At 40.4% G+C, this 19,385-nt stretch overlaps 4 protein-coding genes across 4 annotated transcripts; 2 read left to right on the forward strand and 2 right to left on the reverse strand.

Moving 5' to 3' along the window:
- Positions 1 to 762: 762 nt before the first annotated feature.
- Positions 763 to 2,936, forward strand: LOC103361141 (ependymin-like). Its single transcript, XM_008287151.1, has 6 exons — positions 763 to 906; positions 1,108 to 1,142; positions 1,226 to 1,360; positions 1,875 to 2,061; positions 2,146 to 2,233; positions 2,329 to 2,936. Exons 1-6 carry the CDS (start codon positions 843 to 845, stop codon positions 2,453 to 2,455), a joined length of 636 nt encoding a protein of 211 aa, XP_008285373.1. The 5' UTR covers positions 763 to 842; the 3' UTR covers positions 2,456 to 2,936.
- Positions 2,937 to 4,156: 1,220 nt separating this feature from the next.
- Positions 4,157 to 7,199, forward strand: LOC103361143 (ependymin-like). Its single transcript, XM_008287152.1, has 6 exons — positions 4,157 to 4,289; positions 4,471 to 4,505; positions 4,640 to 4,774; positions 4,848 to 5,040; positions 5,191 to 5,278; positions 6,491 to 7,199. Exons 1-6 carry the CDS (start codon positions 4,223 to 4,225, stop codon positions 6,642 to 6,644), a joined length of 672 nt encoding a protein of 223 aa, XP_008285374.1. The 5' UTR covers positions 4,157 to 4,222; the 3' UTR covers positions 6,645 to 7,199.
- A 1,696-nt stretch (positions 7,200 to 8,895) lies between these two features.
- Positions 8,896 to 11,160, reverse strand: cskmt (citrate synthase lysine methyltransferase). Its single transcript, XM_008287153.1, has 2 exons — positions 11,008 to 11,160; positions 8,896 to 9,636 (listed from the first exon to the last, which is right to left on the reverse strand). The coding sequence occupies exons 1-2, from the start codon at positions 11,087 to 11,089 to the stop codon at positions 8,954 to 8,956; spliced, it is 765 nt and encodes a 254-aa protein (XP_008285375.1). The 5' UTR covers positions 11,090 to 11,160; the 3' UTR covers positions 8,896 to 8,953.
- Positions 11,161 to 12,040: 880 nt separating this feature from the next.
- otub1b (OTU deubiquitinase, ubiquitin aldehyde binding 1b) lies at positions 12,041 to 17,123 on the reverse strand. Its single transcript, XM_008287154.1, has 7 exons — positions 17,055 to 17,123; positions 15,401 to 15,462; positions 14,804 to 14,902; positions 14,506 to 14,624; positions 14,081 to 14,165; positions 13,750 to 13,944; positions 12,041 to 12,629 (listed from the first exon to the last, which is right to left on the reverse strand). Exons 1-7 carry the CDS (start codon positions 17,095 to 17,097, stop codon positions 12,432 to 12,434), a joined length of 801 nt encoding a protein of 266 aa, XP_008285376.1. The 5' UTR covers positions 17,098 to 17,123; the 3' UTR covers positions 12,041 to 12,431.
- Between the last annotated feature and the right edge of the window lie 2,262 nt (positions 17,124 to 19,385).

The following is a 19,385-nucleotide window of genomic DNA, read 5'->3' on the forward strand; positions in this document are numbered from 1 at the left end:
TTTTTTGACAAAATCGACATCAAAAGCAAGATCAAATGTCATCAAACGCACTGTTCTAGATAGATAGATAGATAGATAGATAGATAGATAGATAGATAGATAGATAGGTCATATATGCTATAATTCTGTTGGACCCCAGGAAGAATAGCTGTGGCTTTGCTGCAGCTAATGGGGATCTTCATAAACTAAACTAAAGTAAACCTGCAAACCATTACATGAAGGTTTCTGTGTCATCCAGGTGGGACTGTAGTCACATGCCTCCCAGTCATATGACAATGACCTCATTCATGGTGCTCTCAGCACATTGGCCTCCTCTCTGTTCAACAAAAATCCAGTCCTGAGTTTATTAGCCACCTTGTTTCATGAACACAAACAACATTCTTTACCCCTGACCCACTGTGCACAAGCCTCACAGCCACTCTATCAACTAGCACTTAGTGAAAAGCGATCTATTCTATTGGACATGTGTTGACTAATAAGTGGTGTATTTTTTTTGTACCATTAATGATACTATATTCTGTCTTTTCTTTGAATGGATTCTCATTTTGGAACACTTTATGGTACAGTTGTGCTTCCTGAGCAAAACATTCACCTGCCGGCAATGTACATAAAGATACTGGCTTTTATCACCTTTTATCACCTTTTATCACGACCGTGGTCTGATAACAGAGGTTTTAATCAGCGTAGGAGGGATTGACTTTCATGGTGTTGGAAAAAAAAAAAAAAAACCCGGAAGCAAGGTCTGCTTGCACTGCAGCATCAGTGCTTATAAAGAGCGAGTCTCCTCCCAAGAACCACACTGTTTGTGACTGCCTGAGAACAGAAGCGTGGAATCCTACAATATGAGACTCTTACTGGTGCTAGCGTGCTTCCTGGCAGCCTGCCTGGCAAATCCTCACCCATGCTGTAAGTAGAACAAGAAAGAAAATAGCAGAGATGATGTGTTTCTTTTTATGCGTTGTATCATTTATGCTTTCTTAATATCCCAGAATATTTGCATCGTCATTGCTCTCCATTGCTGGCTGACAGCCCTGTTTAATGTCATTTCTGAGCCAAGAGTGTACTTTTCTTTGAGAATTTATAATTTCACACATCTTCTTTACACAGATACTCCTCCGTTGCTCACTGGAGCTCTCACTTTGGTATGCTTCATGGAAAGAACTTCAAAGTATTTACCCATTGTAAAAGTGGAAGATGTCAACTAACTCACTGTATGTTTCTCCAGTCCACACAGAACGAAGAGCTGTGGGTTTTTGCCAAATACCTGTATGATGGAATTGGACAACGTCTTCGGGTCTTCGAGCTGGTAAATTACAAAAATCAGTCATTGACCGTTGACCTTCTGCTGCTCTACAGAGAGGTAATCTAACCAAACACTTGAACGTCTGTTATATTTATCAGTCACAACCGATCAAAGCTTAAAGGTTCAAGGATTTCTTTTATTAAAAAAATCTACTTTAGGATATTTATCCAGCAGGATTATACTCAATGTGTACACTCAGTTTAAGAAATTCAACAACAACGATGTTTTTCTTAATTTTAGTGAAATGAAATGTCACCAGTTTGGGCTTCTAGCTCAATAAAAAGGGGTCCATGCAGAAAGACAGCATTGAAGAAGTGCTGCACATAGGCGTATCTGAAAAAATGGGGCAATAGTAAATCATTTACCATGGCTTAGCACATCTAAAGGATCATAATGTCTTAAGACTCTCACTCTGGGCTTGACAAAATTGATGATGGAAATTCAGGTGCAAGCACTTCTGTCAAAGTACACATTTAAGAGCTCAAAGATCCATGTAGCATTCTCATTTCAATCTACACACAGCAGTCTCTGTAACTTTGTTGCACTTTTTTCCCCACAACTCATCCATTAGGCCGCTGCGTATGACATTAAAGACAGAAACCACACATGCGCAAAGTACCCTCTGAAGCAACACTTCCAGCCTTGGCATGTTCCAAAAGATGCAACTCTGTTGGGCCCAGCCATTTTGGGAAGCTCTTCTGGACCTGGAGAGGGACTCCTGGTCAACACCTGGATGGGAGATTTGCCCGACAAAACAGGTAAGACAATGTCTAATGAGCACATAAAGTATAAGTATTCACACTTTATGGAACACATTTTTGTTTATTTTCATCTCCTTCCAGGAAAGTACATAGCCACCGTCACTGAATTTGGATGCATTCCCGTATCAACTTCATACCAGACTAAAGAGTATGGATGGGTGGTGACATCGTAAGTTTACATTAACGTCAATAGATGAAAAGCACAAGCTGACATGTTTGCATCCAGCCTAATAAATAACACATCACCATCTTTCTGTTTGCTAGCCTTTTCGACAACGTCAAAGGGATTACGAATCCCAGTTTGCTCGACCCCCCAGACTTCTGCACCAACGCGGTGACCAGCGAAGAGCCAGTAGATTTCATCAGCCTGCTCCACAAGAATACACGTTAACATCTCAAGTCTTCCTCGTATGATGTTTGTTGGGCTTTGACAAAATTCTGCAAAATCGTACACATTTTTTTCCAAATTGGTTCAGCATTCTTTCACGCATACACACAAAAAGTTAGCAAAAGTTATTCAAATCCAAAATAAAAAAAACAAAAGCAGAAAAAAACATCAATCCATTCATGATCATGACTGTAACCACATTGCATTACAGCGAAATCAACTGATTTTTATATCAAATGTACTTACAGGATCATACTTTCTAACAATGTACTAATGTTCAATATCTAACAATAAACATGATTAACAAGACTGAATGAATGCATACACTTTATTTTTACCTTTCTCTGGCAAAAGGGATAACAATTTCTAATTTTTTACTGCAATGTAAGCAGCTCTAAAGACACCATGGCCTGAAACAGAAAGAACTCAAAAATATCTTCTGTGCAATAAATGGCAATAAAAATAAATAACTAATACAAAAAAATGGTTTGTTGGTTATTTGTTTTACAGAAACCGATCGCACATTGGAATCAGTATGCTCAACAAGTTTCCACAGATGTTATCAGTACTGGTGTAAGAAATGGCGGCTCCACATGCTATAGACGGGTCATTTAACGAGTCCTATTTACATTTTTATGGCTAGAAAAATAATTCAAAAAATAAATAAAAATAATTCACCATGCTAAATGTCTTCCAACAACAGCTCGCTCCATTAAATAACATCAATCAGTCATGTGCTGAGTGTCTGTTTGTTAATGTTTTACAGGATCTGGCTCACATGGTTTATTTTTGGCATTTTTTTTCAATGAGACCTGGAAAATAAAGTGGTGTTTGATGGTATTGATGAAAAATCACAGTTTTATGCTTATTTTTGGTTGTTTTTTTTTTTACTCATGATGCTTTCATTTACCTTAAGAAAGAAATCTGTCTGCTCTTTTCACATTCGTTTTTACAGTTTAATTGTTTTATACGGTGATAAATAGAAACATAAGGTTAAACATTCACAGACTTTGCACCATCAATACTTTGCATGTGTGTCCAGTGACAGAAGACAAAGGTTTAAACATTTTCATTTCAGGAATACTCATCCCTGAATTTTTAGAAGATAGCTTGAAGTTGAATTTTAATGTGACAAAATGACTTTAGTTGATGAATCTTTTTCTTGTTTTCTTTTTTTATCATATAGTACACCAAGATTATGCAAAAAAAAAAAAAAAGCCAGAATCTTTAAAAACAATGGTGCAATATAAGGAGCATTAAAGCCTCATGGGGGCGCTGGAATAACACCTGGACTTCAATTTTTACTTTAATAATGACAGTGACGGTTGTAATAGTTATTAAAATAACCATTAGGAATTTGATTACTTCCATAAAACAAGGAAAATGAGAGGAACTATGATTTCAGTTTTTGAAATTCTCTTTTCTAAATTCTGTAGAGTTTAAAAAGTTAGAGATTCAATATAGATTCATATCATTCCCCTTATTTAGCACTTCAAATAAAAGGCCAACAATGTCTGGGAAAGCAATAAAAATAACATTTTAGTCCAGATTCAAACAGAATATTTGTCAGATGAGTCACCACATTCAATTGTTATTATAAATAGCATCTCTTTATTTTGACAAGGCAGGTGTATGAGCTGCTGAGGACCTGTAGAAAACCTGGCAGACCGGAAGCCTCGCCAGCCTGTTTAAGAGGAAGTAAGCTCTGTGAAGTGGCTTCATGTTTACCACAGTTGCAGAGGAAAGTGAAGCAGACAGACATCGGACAGCATGAGAGTCCTCGTCGTGCTAGCGTGCCTGCTGGTGGGCTGCCTCGCTCAGAGACCACGACCATGCAGTAAGTGCCTCTCTCATCCTAAAGCAGTGTTGTTCTAAGTGATGCCTCCAATCACAGCAGCATGTTGTTGTGTTTATGTTTCAGCATTTATGAGGATTTTATAATGAATAGGTTAACAGCTTAGCCTGTGTGTGATGTAAATGCTCCCTTTAGATTCAAACCCCTTCTTTAATCTTGACAGGATCCCCTCCACTGCTGACTGGAAGCCTTTCTGTGGTGAGTTTGAACTTTTCAGTGACGACACTATGAATGCAACCACCACTGAATATACAGGGTTGTTGTTATTCAAAATTTGAAGGAATTTTCTCACAGTTATCGTCAGCAAAAATAACATTTCCTCCATTTCAAAGTACACCGCAAGTGAGAAGCTGACGGCCATTGCCAGGTACACTTATGACGCTCTGGGTCAGCGCATTCGCCTCATTGAATCTGGATCTTTTAAGAATAAAACCTTCCACATCGATGTTCTTCTCCTCTACAGACAGGTAATAACATAACAGGTGCATCTACATTCGGATGTGCTATGTACAACATTTATAATACCACCTTCTGCTCTAGGGTGTTGCATATAAGATCAACTACAGGAACCGCACATGCAGCAAGAAGACTCTGAGTTCAGCCTTCCATCCACTGGCGATCCCCCGGAACGCCTCCCTGCAGGGCCAGGCTGTGCTGGGCAGCTCCTCCGGTCCAGGCCAGGGAGTCCTGGTCAACACTTGGGTCGGGGAGCTGAAGATGAAGAGCAGAACAGGTACGATAAGAGGAAATAGGACAGAAAAATGGCAAAGTCATGTGGCTTACTGTAGCACATGACAAGTCAGTCGCTGCATTTCTGTTCAAGAACCTGCTTGTCCAGTTGTGCTGCCTCAGCTTGCCTTGTGATCCGTTTGTGTTCCCGCAGCAAAGTACATGAGCACTGTCACCGAGTTTGGATGTGTTCCCGTCAGCACTCTGTTCCATACCGACAAAACCGGATGGATAGTGGCCAGGTCAGTTCACGTACATGACTACTCAGCAGGAAAAAGGGGGTTTTGCAAGACCTAGACTCATCACATGCCTAATTAAAACACAGCCACAATCATTAGTTATTAGGTAATCCTCTGAACCTCGAGTGTTTCTGGGAGTTTCAGTCACTTTTTTACTCACTGTGGACTCATTTTTCACTACAATATAAAATCCTTTGCATTACCATGACTAGAAGGGGAGATAACCCTAATTTGTCCAGAATCATGTAGTTATGTTGCTAGAAATTATCATACAAGAATAAAATAAAGTTAAATTTCTTTGGCTCTGCACATCAACTCCAGAAAGTTATGAACGTATCTTCCAACCACTTGCACAACTTGCTCCTCTGTATATCATTTTTTTTAAAACCCACCTGCATTTATTTTATTGACCAATTAAGTTTTGTTTTGGGCTGCAAGGTGGCTCGGTGGTTAGCACTGTTGCCTCGCAGCAAGAAGGTCGTCGGTTTGCGTCCCGGTGAGGACACCCAGGATTAGTGTCCAGGGTGTCCCCTGCCTTCACCCTAAGTCAGCTGGGATAGACTCCAGACCCCCATGACCCCAGTGAGGATTAAGATAGATAGATAGATGATGGATGGATGTTTTGTTTTGATCTCTTTTGTTGTCTGCTCTGTGCAAACACAGCCTGCAGTTAACCTGAAAAGTCTCTAAATTTTTGTCATTTTTTTGTCTAGAGGATTAAATCTTCTGTCAAACCAGAATACATCCTGTAAAAACAAATATTGTCCAACCAATGAGGAAGTTTTCAAACATCTAACTTTGATACAACTTTTTAAAAAATGACACATCTGAGGAAGAAATCTGAGATCAATTTTTTATTTTTTTTGCTAGATCCATCCCTACTAAAGTCATCGTCCTATCTGTCACTTAACTCTTGAAGTCAAAGCAAAAAGGGGATTTTTTCAAAAACTATTCCTTCAATGTCCACTATAAACACAAAATAACACGACAAAACCATTTTCACTTACAGTTTTACATTTTGCTTTTTCCTCAACTAATCAAAGTCAAAATAAAAAGAATAAAACTACCAGTGAAGCTTGAACCAGTGCTCCCATTAGGACATTTTCTTTGCTCACATTCTGAATTCTTGGAGCCTCTGTGTTCCTGTTTTCAGTAAAGACTTCGCATCTTTTTGCTTATTTCTTGTCCGTTTCATGCATTTTTCTTTTTTATCAGCTTCTTCAACAACGTCATCGGACTTGCGAACCCTGAGCTGCTCATCCCGCCGGCTTTCTGTGAGAATGCCCAGCTGGAGAACGAGGATGGAGAGGATCCGGTGACTTTCTTCAGCATGTTCGTGAAGGACAAGGCTGCTTTTTCCGAAATGTAATGATGCTGCTGTCTACTGATTATTTGCACTGAATTATCACTTTTATCAGTAGCCGTCCTTGGTGAAGCAACATTTTTAACAAGCTGTATCCAAGTAAAAAAAATCAAACTTAATCAGTATGTTGTGGGTTCAATCAATTAAAACATGTGGGAAAATAGTAAAATAAGTAAATTCAAACCTTCTGTGATCTATTTGAACTTAAATATACTGCTTTGTTTAAACTATTGTCGTGTATAAATGTGTGAAGTAAGGCTTAAAAGATAAAGGAAGTTACATATATGCACATAATCATGAAACTTCTCCTTTTGGAGACGGCGCTGGGGTTTTTTCCTTATATGGTTTTACAGAACAAACAGCTGATGGAGGCAGATGAGGATGCAATTACTCGAGTGTGATGAAGATGGTTTGTAGCGAATCAATTATGCATCATGTGATTTAGCAGTATACAGAAGGGTCAGAGGGAAAGGAAGGTGTTCTTACTCTGTCTGACGCTAGAGAGAGTTTGACCTGTAATGCAATATTCAGTGTGTGATTAAACCGATTAATTGAGACCGACCTGAATCTTGTCTCATCTTTAAAAACAAACACGTGGAGAAAAGACAATTTCTCCAACACTATCTAAGACCTACTCCAACATTTCTGCATTTTATTCCACTCGAAATGATTAGATTAGATCTGTAGTGATCTGAGTTGCAGACGGTGAATTATTCTGATGAGGTGTAACAGTCCATCTGATCTGTAGAAAAGAATCAAACAGTCACAAAGCGTTGAATCTCAGATGCTTCGGGAGATTTGTACAACGCCTGTCCTTTGGATGATTCCAGCATCATCCCTCTGCTGCAGCGTGTGACGACTGCGAGGATGTAGTCGAATAAAAGAAAAGTCCTAAATAATACATGCACTTGTGAGCATCTCTTTCATCCCGCAGAACATCAGTCGTAATGTTTCAGCAAAATCCCTTTTTTTTTCAGTCGCTGACATGAACAAATCCTCGAGGTTCAGCTCTCTGTGAAGGCAAAAAAACTGCTTTTTTTAAAGTGGAACAGCTGGAGGAAACTCTTCAGAAGGGAAAAGAGGAGGCGCAAGAACCTCGTGGAATATCTGGCTGAGCTGAGGGAGGATGTTGCCTGCACTGAGCCACGCAGAGGAAGTTCTAGAAAGCGAGAAACTCCGCTGGCAGAAGGAAGAGTCCCAGGGGAGGGCATGAAGGACAAAATTGTACATCTGGAGCATCAAATGGAGACGATCCAGACTCCCCTAGCTCTTTAGAGATACACTGGAAGGAATAAATACACTCTAATTCATGGCCAGTAAATGTAATACTCTAAACTTATATTCAAGGTGGAATGACAGTCGATATTTTAGGCAAACATGCATGCATAGAACTATTTAATCAACTTCTGAGTAAATGTTTCCATGTTAAATTTTCCTCTGCTCACCATTTCTTCCTCTTCTCTCTGCCATCTGTCTTCTCGTTCTCGACATCACAAACAGGAGCAGATCATTTGACTGTAATTAGCTGCACCCACGGTCGAGGGATGAAGCCACCAGCTTTTAAGTTTAACCTCTTCTAGCATTTTTAATCATGCTAGTCAGTGATTTAATTAGCTTTAATGGAGAAACTGATAACAAATTAAAAATGTTAGCAAATCAAAGGCCAAATATCTCACTGTTGAAGACACTAAAGTGCAAAATAAATGAATAAGTGATACAGTGTCATGCGGTCTTTCAGTATCTATCACTGCTCATGTCGCTTGCTTGTGTGCCTATTTGATTGTTTTTACGAGTGCATTATTTCCTCATGGGCCATTTTTACTTGCATGCACCTGCTCTGTAATGGTTTCTACTCCCTTTCCTTTGAGCTTTAATGTAATTACTAAGTACGTAGGGGTAGAGCAAAAACAAAAAAAAAAAAAAAACATAATGCCACAGTGTTAGAAAAGCGTTCCTTAATGTTACATGGACATTTCCTCTAACGTCCTGTAGGCCTAAAAAATTAACCAGGAAATAATTTATCCCTCAGTTGTCCAACATTATTGAAGACCTGCTGGCAGTGTGGTGAATGATTTCTTATCCTGCAGTACACTGCTGAGCTCTGCAGCATGCAAACGATATATCTTCTGGCCACTAGATGGCAGCAGATGACAAGTAATGAAACTGCTTTAGTTTAGAGGTGTAATGATATCCCACATAGAATACACTGTAGACGCTATAAAGATCAGAAAAGAATCAATACAAATGATGACAATAATTGCAATAATGTTCAATAATTTACTTGTTTTAGATTCTTACAGTCCAGAGGTAGAAAATCACTTTGACACAACAGGTTGTGGAGTCACCTGGTAGCAGTAGTAACAAACCCCCTGTAGCTCCCCAACCTCCTGCACCCCGACATCCGCCGCCAGCACCCCCGGATCCTGAGCCTCGGTCTCCAGCCACAGAAGTCTGGCGTCAGGGTCCTCATCGGAGAACTGGAGGAGGGATCCTGAACTCCGCAGCACCTTCAAACACTGCTTCAGCACCAGGCCAGCCTTCCCTCTCCCTTCCTTGCACCTCAACAAGGCGTCAGTGGTGCCCTTGTCGACTATAAGGTCCAAGCTGCTCAAGCCAAAGCACTCGTCGAGCTGCGTGCAGTCCAGCTCGACAAACTCAAGCTGAGACGACGGGTGGTGAGGCCACACGGCTTGAGCTTGGACGTGCTCCTGCATCAGTCGGACAGCTACAGGGGAAATGTCGGCACACGTGACTCTAACAGGCAGAGGAGAGTGTCTGTAAATAGAGGGCCCTAGTGCAGATGTGCCACAGCCCATATCCAGAACTTGGAGCACAGCATCTGGATGGGACATAGTCTGTAGGAGGGGCATGATCATGTCTCGGACGGCATTGAAACCAAAGAACCAGTCAAAGTTTTCAAAAGTGGGTGTCCTGCTACTGTTCTCAGTGTAGAAGCGGTCCCAGGTTGCTTTCTTATCCATGTTTTCAATCAGTTCAGCTGGGCAGAAACACAGAGAGATGGAACAGAAGGAGTAGTGAGTCTTAGTAGTAAAACTCAGACACAGCTTGCCATATATGGAGGGACTTCACATGGACAGATTTTTAATTATAATGTGTTCTTGTTAATGAGAAAATCTTTACGTAACGATTTAAGACCTTTTCTAATTTGTAGCTGCCGGGGCTGAGCAATTTGGGAAAAATGTCTCGTTATGATTTTTTTTTTTTTGACAAAGATTGCAACTGACAATACAATTTGATGTAAAGTTTCAGTTTCAGCTCTGATTAAAAACACATGACGGATTATTACCACATGAGACACCATCAGTATATTATTTGTGTTATATTCTAATGCAAAGATTAGAACTGCTTCCAACATTTTTCAAACGGCATAGAAGATAGAACAATTATCTCAAAAGCTGAGACAGTTGTGGGTTAAATACAGTAACAATAATAATAAAAAATAAATTAATTCTAACGGTAATCTGACCTCTTTTTAAAGATTCTCAGACACTGAAACAGATACGTCATTTATAGCTCAGCACATCCTGCAATTATGCTTAACAAAGTAACATTAATTATTAATAAATGAACCCTCAGTTAGTCCAGCTGCATAAAATACATCCTGACTTGTAGCCTTTGCATAATCAATACCAAATCAATCATTTAAATGGGAGTTTAAGTTCATGAGACAAAGCAATCCAAACTCATTTGCCAGTTTATTAGGCACAACTAGCTCAAGCTAAAGCATTCTTTCAATATCTTAATTAATATTTATGAATATACTGTAAACTTTTTGATTTAGATGGTTTAGTGTGGATTCAACAGTATGGATGCTGCAGTTTATGGTGCTGTTTAATTGTACTGTGTTATACTGACAGGTGTTTCTATCCCGTATTTACATCAGTAACACTATGCTAATAACACAAACAGCTCTGTAAAGGACAAACTGGATCTTTGACGTGACTATAAAGCTGAATCTTTCTACAAAGTTTACCATTGCTGCCTTGCAATGACTCCTACCTCCCCACCAAGCTAACTATTAGCTTTAGCTTAGTGTAAACACAGTCTATGGGTTCAATTAATAAACTGGCAACCATAAGTACTATGAAGTGCTGCTTCGTGGTGTCTAGAATAAAACTCTGGAATGAATGTTTAGTTCGTTGTATCAGTGAAGACTACGGTGTAAGAACCTGCACTCAAACTTGCGCAGAATTACAAAGCGAAACTGAATCAGTTCATCAAGTTGTATCTCTCCCATTTAAGCAAGTTAGCTTAGCTAGCTTAGCTAGTAGCACTACAATGTGCAACGCCGTAACATTTTAATAAACAGAGACTTGTTAAATTAGACAATAACAAAGTGTGAACATACTTGTGAGAGAAGAATGATGCCGCACACAAGCGGCAAATATTCTCCTGCCTGACCAAGTCAGTGACTTTGAAAACGGAGACATCTTGGCTTGTCGTCCCTCTTGCCCAACCACAGACCTCTCACTCTGATGGTATTTCTGGGTACCAAAAACGACGTCAATGCGCCTGCGTAAATGTTACCGAGACATCATCTGTCGTTGTGGAGGATCTTTGATCAGTCCATGCAGCAATGACGCAACCGTGTGAGTGCAAGTGTAAACAAAGTGCATGCGGCACCAGAGACAACCTACAATACATTCATTTAATTCTCCTTCCAGAGAATTAAATACTTTGACTCCAAATGGATTAAACCCAACTCGTAAACAGCCACTTAAATAATAATGAGAATAATGTAATAAAGAATTTATTGATGTTGGATGGGACTCAACTAACAGGACTAATAGAAGGTCTGAACTGAAAATATAAATGAGAAGGGCCTGGCTTTCAATTTATAGGCTAAATATTGTATTTCAGACTATGCTGCAGAATTTTTGCAAAAATAAATATGGCAGAATATTAACAATTAAAGCTATTTAACAATCAAATTTGCAGTCATCTACAGTTAAAGGTGTAATTGCAATTTTCCATAATTTCTTTATGAATTTTTTAAAAATTGTCTGACCCTGAAAAAGGGCTGCAAGGTGGCGCAGTTGGTAGCACTGTTGCCTCACAGCAAGAAGGTCGCCGGTTGAAGTCCTGGTGCACCAGCGTGGAGTTTGCATGTTCTCCCCAGAGTGGGTTCTCTCCGGGTTCTCCAGCTTCCTCCCACAAGTCCATGTTGAGGTTAATTGGTGATTCTAAATTGTCCGTAGATGTGAATGTGAGTGTGCTTGGTTGTCTGTCTCTAAGTGTAGCCCTGTGATAGACTGGTGACCTGTCCAGGGTGTCCTCTGCCTTCGTCCTAAGTCAGCTGGGATACGACCCTAGTGAGGATTAAGCGGTGTGTAGATAGCGGATGGATGGATAGCTGATCCTGAAAAAAAAACTACACAAAATAAGATGTAAATCGCTTTAATAAAACTCAATGAAACGCAGTGTAACAAAGGAAAAGAATCAAACATAAAGCAAGTAGATAACATTTACAACCACAAAAGAAAAAAAAAACCTGTACAACTCTAAATGGCTGGAGTCACTTCTATTTTTCCAAAGATTTTTTTTTATTTAACCATTTTGTGATGACTGGGAGTAAACTTGGGGGAGTCGGGGGTAGAGGGGGGTAAAGGAGGCATGTAATGTGATTTCATCTATTTTTTTCTTTTTTCAAATACATGAGTGTAGTTTCATACACAGATGTACGCTTCATCAACGTGGCTGCTGAAGTTATTTTTGAATGCACTGCTGTGAGGCACAGCAGGAGGAGGATGAGGTGGGCTGTGGCCAGGAGTGCTATTTGTACAAGATGTCGTAATGGCCCGGTCTATAGAGGAGGAAGATGCGTGGGTCGCCGCCTTCAGGGAACACGTGGTGATTGACTGTTCCTCCCTCTCCTCTATCCATGTACTCCACCAGGATGGATACGTTCAGGGCCTGGGCTAAGGCGATGATGTGAATGTGGTCACTTTCTTTAGACATTGGCTCTACCTCCTTAAACGAGAAAAAGAAAAGAATGCACATTAGGAGTTTTGTTCTGATATAAAACAAACTAATCACGCAATTTTATGTTTCTGTTGTTAATCAAGAGTGACTGTACACTCTTTTTAAACAGCACTTTCTACATAGGGGTGGGTGATCATATGACGATCTTTTAAGGTAGAATCATCATCATAATGACAACTCTCCCCACAGATTTAGTTGGGCTTGTGGTCACAAGATAGGTTGTGCTTACGGTTGCCTGGATACAGCAGCTGTCAATTCAACCTGATTCTATGATGAAAGTTCTGACCATAGAACATTTTGTCTCTGACACTTTGACTTTGAAAGCTGTTGCTGCTAACCAACTTGCCCTACCTTGTCCTGCCTCACGTTTCACTATTTGCAGACTGGCCAGGTCACTGTAGTAGCAGTCCTCAATGTCATTTAGCCGGCTCTGCGTAAACCTAATCCAGCAGGTGGACTCAAGTCCACAGACTTGGACTGCAGCTGGCAAAGGTAGACAGCTGACTCATTACAGGAAAACTGGAAAGCATCCTTGTTCTGTTCTGCAGCACTTGTGGGCTTGATGTAGCAGCACATGAACCAGTTCCCCACCTGCTGCAGGTACTGGTTTGAGTTCCAGCTCAGAGTGGAGAGCAAAACAAGAACCTGACAGGTTTTTTTCCCATGAAAATTATCCCCTCCTGCCTTAAATCGTCTAAATCCGTGTTTTTGAGACTAACAACCGGTACATTGCAGTTTCAATTTGGAATACTCAGCCATGGAGCCGCTTGCTTATTTCACTCATTATATGGCCTACAGTATATAAATAAACACCACATGCAAATGTTAACAAGGTAGGAAACTTGATTTTAACCAGAGGGGATCTATAATGGCATTGATCTGTACCTAGGAAAAGTAGATCTTAAATTAAGATCACCCACGCCTACCATTATGCAATATTTCCAGATGTGAGTAAATGCCCTAAAATCCTAACTCTGTCTGGTTCAGTGACAATTTCAAAAATGGTGGCCAATTTTTTTTTTAAACAATAAAACTTTCCCACAGACCGTCTTCAGAGTTAAACAACGATGACACCCAAATTTGACTTTGACAAATTACTTAAACCCACCTGCTGACAGAACTCCTTGACAGAGCGTCCTCCCTCTATGAAATGCTGAAAGAAGACATTCTCACGCTGCAAATAGCCTGAGGTGAGCAGCCGCAGGTACACAACCACGTAGTCTGACATGTTCTGGTCGTTGAAGGAGTTCAGTAGCTCCTGCAGGCTCGGCTGCTTCTCACATAGTTCGATCAGGTCCATGAACTAGGTGGGGAAAGATTATTTACATAGAAAGACTACTTTATATGCTGATCAATACACTAATCAATAATGCTAAAATTATTTACTGCTGCAGAAATTAAAGAAAAATATCTGCATGCAGTTTTGATGGGAAGCTCACAGTATTGTGGAAGTCTTCAATGGTGAACTCAGTGAAGCCTTCGTTAACCAGGTCCAGTTTACTTTTAGCTGCAACTGCTTTGAACCTGAAAACACAAAAACATGTGTTCAATAAACCTGTGAATATTAGTTTAATATGTTGTAAAAATATGGAAAAACTATGCATTCACATGACAGGCAGATAAAGAAACACTGCACCCACTTTTTTGTACCACAACCAACAACAACAGAACACCTAAACGTATACATTGACCAGTTACTGTTTATTTAGATCTCAATAAATCAGTCAAACCTGCCTCGAGTGCAGCCATGAGGAGGCAACACTGTGCCAAAACACACTTAACAGTCCATGATGACTACAGTGTGAATCTCAGTCTAGACACCAACAGCCAACACAACACAAACAGTAGCAATTATGGCACTCACTTCTGAAGTTCTTTGCTGTCATCTAGCAGGGACTCAAGATGTGCAAAACCGAAGGCTCTGTAGAAACAGTTTCCATCTGGCCGCGTCTTCCGAATGTACGAGTATTTTTTGTATAGGTCCTGCGGCAAAACAAAAAAAAAAACAAATTGTACCGCACAGTGAAACCGAATGCAAAAGCTGTATTCAAAAATATCAGCAACAGCCGAGCTTTGGATAAAAATGACGCCTCCAGCTGAGGCAGAATTGCGCCCTGATGTGGGTGCAGTAACCTGAGAGCAGGTGGTGTGGTTGGACTGACCTTGATCTTGAGCTGATAAACTGTGTCATCTTCAGCGTACTCTCTCTGCAGCACTGACAGGTCCTGTCTGTCCGACACTAAAGGGTTACTGTTGGCTATCTGCACACCCACACAAAAAATTAAAATTAGTACATGCACTGTTAGCAAACTAACTCGGAGTGACTTTGCCCTGACCAGTCGCTGGCTGCACTTGCGTTTATACATTATAATACACGAACGTTGCCCTGCAATGTTATATTTACTCTATTTGCTTTTATAAAATAATGAATTCTCTAAATAGCTTATACAGCTGTGCAGACAAGTTTTATAATACAGGTCAATATTACTGGATAAGGAAGAGCTACAAAAGCCTGTACACAGGAGTTTCTATTTTTCTATAAGGAGTTTTTTTTCCCCCCTAAAAACCATCTTATTCTGTGTTCAGGGTGCATATGAAGTTCTCTGCTGTGTCCACACATTAACTGAGATTTCTGGAGCTTTAACTGTCGAACAAATCTGGAAACTTGTTGATGCTGCTGCTCAGAAATAGAATAATGACATCTTTGTTTAGGTTAACTGTCAAGATTACATCTGAGCTTGCTGATGTCATTTTCTCACCTCCTGCTGAATCCTGTCCTGTTGAGCAATTATGGCCTCGTCATATGCGAGGCAGTTCACTCCTGTAAGAGAAATGTAATACATTTATTAGGCTTCAGGAGCACATATGTAAATGGTGGACTGATAAGACTATAATGAAAGCAGTGACAGCTTGTACATGGCCTGTGATGGATAACTTCAGATAAATCATTTGATGAAATATGTGGATTTAGGATTCAGATAATTGAATTATACCAAAATGAGAATGCAAGTGTAAGCAAAACAAAACCTGCTTTGCAACCTGAGAAACAATCGCTGCTGTGACTCCCTGCATACATTTCATTTTGTATATCAGTGCTTGTGCAGGTGTGTACTGGCAAATGACTCCAAACCAAAACAAATACAGCTGCAAATAGGACCAAACAATGAATCTATACCACATTGGAATTGCAGTTTCAAACAATGTATTTAGCAAATCACAAACACTGTAATGTATGTTATACAGTGCATCTGGCGTAGGATTTAAACTGTCATGTCAATGGATTTATAAATCCATGCGATCCTCTATGTACGGAGGCACACACACACACCAGATGTTTGGCTTCTGACGGTGTTCCATGTGGTAAATCACATTTTAAATCTATTACACAGTGAACATTAAAGTGAAATAGAAATATATATCACACACATCTACCCACAGCATCCAGTCCTAATTGCAACGAACACTTTCAGCACTAATAAGCCATGATTTAAGGGAAATTATTTGGCTCATGATGCTTCTCTTTGAGATGTTTAGTTGTTTGTTGGGACACAAAAACGCTGTTGCAAGAGTACTTTGCCTGCACAAGCAAATCTGACTGTGTTGTTACCAAGTGGCTGAACAATCTATATCAAAAAAAAGATGCAGCTCCCGCAGAAATCGCTTCCCTGGTGGCACAGCAGGTGAGTGCTCTCAGTTTATTAAAGCAACTGAATCCTGTCACTGGGGTTTTTTGAGTTACTCGTGCTGATGTTGTCCATCAGATCCGTGATGTGAGTTCATATTTATCTGCACTCTCTGAATTATTAAAACAGCTGCACTCACGTAAACAAGACAAGAGTCAAATGGGAAAACGAATGCAAATATTGACAACAAAGCGTTATCGAAGGCACATTTTCTCTTCCCGTTTTTTTCAACATCTGCCGTCACCACGAGTAACCACAGACGCCCGTAGTCAGCCGTTAACATGAAAACAAGTTAATCCACAACACCGGCTAACGTCAGTCAGCTAAACTTGGCTAGCTCGACCTGTGCGAAAACACAACAATTTCTAGCCACGACGAAAAACGTCCTTTTAAAAACCAAACAGAGGGTGTCCTGCCTTAAATATCTACCACACACTTTTAATATTTCCTCAAGTCAAAAACTCTGGCACTGTCACTCTGCGTTGCCTTGTCAATAACGAAACAAGCGTATTTTTTTCTTTGTGTAGCAATGGTAGCTAGCTAACGTTAGCCAAGCAGCTCTGGCCTCTGTCTCCCCCCCCACCACATCGCTGCATGTCAGCCACCTCTACCGCGGACAGGGGCAGCGGCTAAAACGCCTTTAGGACACTCGTGTGGATATAAGCTTTGTTTGCATGAGAAATGGCAGCGCTGGTCGTTGGGTATTTCGTGGTGGAACTGTTTCTCTCACCCTCCATCTCTCCCTGTGATGATTCCTGCTGCTCCTCCGCCATCTTAGCTGTCGAGATCTGTTTCCTCCTTCTGCATGACCTCATTCGTTACACACTTCCGAGCGGAGGCAAGCGGTGAGAGTTTTTTATTTTTTATTTTTTTTAATTAGTATTTATTATTATTTTTAATTTATTAATTTATGCAACTCTGGAGAAACTTTTCCATGTCAAGGAAAAAACAAGGTCGGAGTATTATGCAAGCTAAACTGGTGAGGTCATGTGTTCAAGGCACCCAAAGGCCCTGACCTTTACACACCTGTTGGAAGGTTGGTGGATATTACATCAATTTTAAAGATGGTAAAAATTGATGAACTAAAATTCTAAAGGGGCCATGAGTTGTCCCCTGCAGTATTAACCGTACATCCAGTCAACGGCTTGCTTTAAAATCATACAGTGTTACGTATGTGTAATTATACCAGCAGAAGTGAGTACACCCCAATAACACTTAAATGTCAAATGATTCAAAGTTGATCTCAATAATTACATGCCCCGAAAGCAGAAGCTTACCGCGGCAAAAGCGCACGCACCTGCAATTACTGTTAGAAAACCTGTGATCACTGAAACTAAACTGGCTACCCCTGTGATTCTCAATTAGCCTGACTGAGTGGTCATAAAATGAAGTGGCAACACCAGAACTTTCTCAGTTTTCTTGGACATGTGCCCTACATCATGGCGCCACATGGAAAAGGATTGTCAGAGGAACTGAAAAATCTGAATGTGTGACTTCACAAAGATGGAAAAGGATACAGGAAGATCAATGGCTAAATAAAAATCGGTCAAAACATAGCTGCAGCAGTAATCAGGAGGAAAGGTACCACTAATCAGAGCCACAGTGGTCATCCTCCTAAAAGGATGCCATGGGCTATGTGTTGTTTGCACAACCTATTTCTGAAAAAGAGATGGGCTTGGACTTGACAGTGAACTTGGCAATGAAAATCTGAGGTTGTGTACCAGCTCAGACAGTGAGCTCTTACCCATAAAAACAGTCTTGCTTGCTGATCAGAACAAAGCTACAAGATAAAACTTTACAAAACAACATGAAAAGGATCCCGATGAATGTTTTGAGCATATTCAAATCAGATTGAGCCCAGCAGCCTGACTCCCAACAGTAAAGCATGGAGGTGGGAGTGTGATGACATGAGGCTGCATGAGAGTTTTTGGGGACATGGCATTTGCAGATGGGACCATGAGTGATTATGAGAGCTATACCAAAATACTTTCTGACAAGATGACTCCCACTCTCCAGAAACTTAGCAGAAATATTTGTGCACAATAAATCCAAAGCCAAAAGCATACAAGAGCACAAGAGTTTTCCTAAAGAAGGAAACAATGAAAGGTATGACCTGGCAAAGTTTGATGCCTGACTTTAATCCAGTTGAACGCCTTTGGGGTGTTTTTAATAGAACGGTTGAGCAGCACAATCCCTCCAGCAGAGAGCAGCAAAAAAAAATAAAAAAAACAAGTTTCTGAAGAATGACGAAACATCTCTTTAGAAATTTGTGCAACACTGACCAGAGAGGGACTTTTACACATGAAGGTCAGTCTATCTGGAACAGTTCAAGAGCGTTTTTCTCAAGTGCAGCCACAAAAACCATCAAGCGTTGACATGAAACTGGCTCTTATGAGGACCGCCCCTCGGAAAATAAGGCCAAGAGTTCCCTCTGCTGCAGAGAATAAGTTAATTAGCCTCAGAAATCTGCAATTAAGGGCACCTCAGATTACAGCCCACATCTATTCTTTTTAGAGTTCAAGTAGCAGCCAGATCCCACCTGTTCAAAGGCATGATTCAGGCCTTCATGAACACTTCTGAGACCAGTAAGAAGGAATCTGCTTCATGAAACAGAGTCAGAGAATGGATGGTCTCCAGGCTATGTGCTGTATGTGAAATGCATCCAACAAGTGTCAAGCGTATGTGGGAACTCCTTGGAGACAGTTCATTGACAACCTCATGAAGTTGGTCCAATGCCAAGGTTGTACAAAGCTGTTCGAGCGGTGACTTCTTTGATGAATCTAAATTTTAAAACCCATTTTGTCCTCTTTAATTAATGTGTTGTTTCATTAGCTTGATGTTTGTTCTGCAATGTAAAAATAAAGGAAAAACAATCGACTAAATTGGCGTTCCAAACTTTTGACTGGCACTGTATCATCTGTTTGAAAAACCATGCACATTTATTTCCACCCATCCACACAAGCTGACACCCATACAAAGCCCTTTACGATAATGAAAATCCAGACACATGATCGGGAAGATCATCAAAAATCACAGTGGAACGTCGAGTCTCTCATTGTTC

The sequence above is a fragment of the Stegastes partitus genome, unplaced genomic scaffold (genome assembly GCF_000690725.1).
Source record: "Stegastes partitus isolate 25-593 unplaced genomic scaffold, Stegastes_partitus-1.0.2 Scaffold489, whole genome shotgun sequence".
In the NCBI taxonomy this organism is placed as follows: domain Eukaryota; kingdom Metazoa; phylum Chordata; class Actinopteri; family Pomacentridae; genus Stegastes; species Stegastes partitus.

Bases quoted from the DNA above. Each gene is read 5' to 3' on its own strand.
- LOC103361141 (XM_008287151.1), top strand. From the start codon at position 843: ATGAGACTCTTACTGGTGCTAGCGTGCTTCCTGGCAGCCTGCCTGGCA. The intron at 1,143-1,225 runs GTATGCTTCATG...ATGTTTCTCCAG, and splicing joins TCACTGGAGCTCTCACTTTG to TCCACACAGAACGAAGAGCT. The intron at 1,361-1,874 runs GTAATCTAACCA...CTCATCCATTAG, and splicing joins TTCTGCTGCTCTACAGAGAG to GCCGCTGCGTATGACATTAA.
- LOC103361143 (XM_008287152.1), top strand. From the start codon at position 4,223: ATGAGAGTCCTCGTCGTGCTAGCGTGCCTGCTGGTGGGCTGCCTCGCT. The intron at 4,290-4,470 runs GTAAGTGCCTCT...TAATCTTGACAG, and splicing joins TCAGAGACCACGACCATGCA to GATCCCCTCCACTGCTGACT. The intron at 5,041-5,190 runs GTACGATAAGAG...GTGTTCCCGCAG, and splicing joins GAAGATGAAGAGCAGAACAG to CAAAGTACATGAGCACTGTC.
- cskmt (XM_008287153.1), bottom strand. From the start codon at position 11,089: ATGTCTCCGTTTTCAAAGTCACTGACTTGGTCAGGCAGGAGAATATTT. The intron at 9,637-11,007 runs GTATGTTCACAC...GTTTCTGCCCAG, and splicing joins GCATCATTCTTCTCTCACAA to CTGAACTGATTGAAAACATG.
- otub1b (XM_008287154.1), bottom strand. From the start codon at position 17,097: ATGGCGGAGGAGCAGCAGGAATCATCACAGGGAGAGATGGAGG. The intron at 15,463-17,054 runs GTGAGAGAAACA...TTTCTCTTACAG, and splicing joins ATCACAGGGAGAGATGGAGG to GAGTGAACTGCCTCGCATAT. The intron at 12,630-13,749 runs GTGGGTTTAAGT...TTCTCGTTTAAG, and splicing joins TCAAGGAGTTCTGTCAGCAG to GAGGTAGAGCCAATGTCTAA.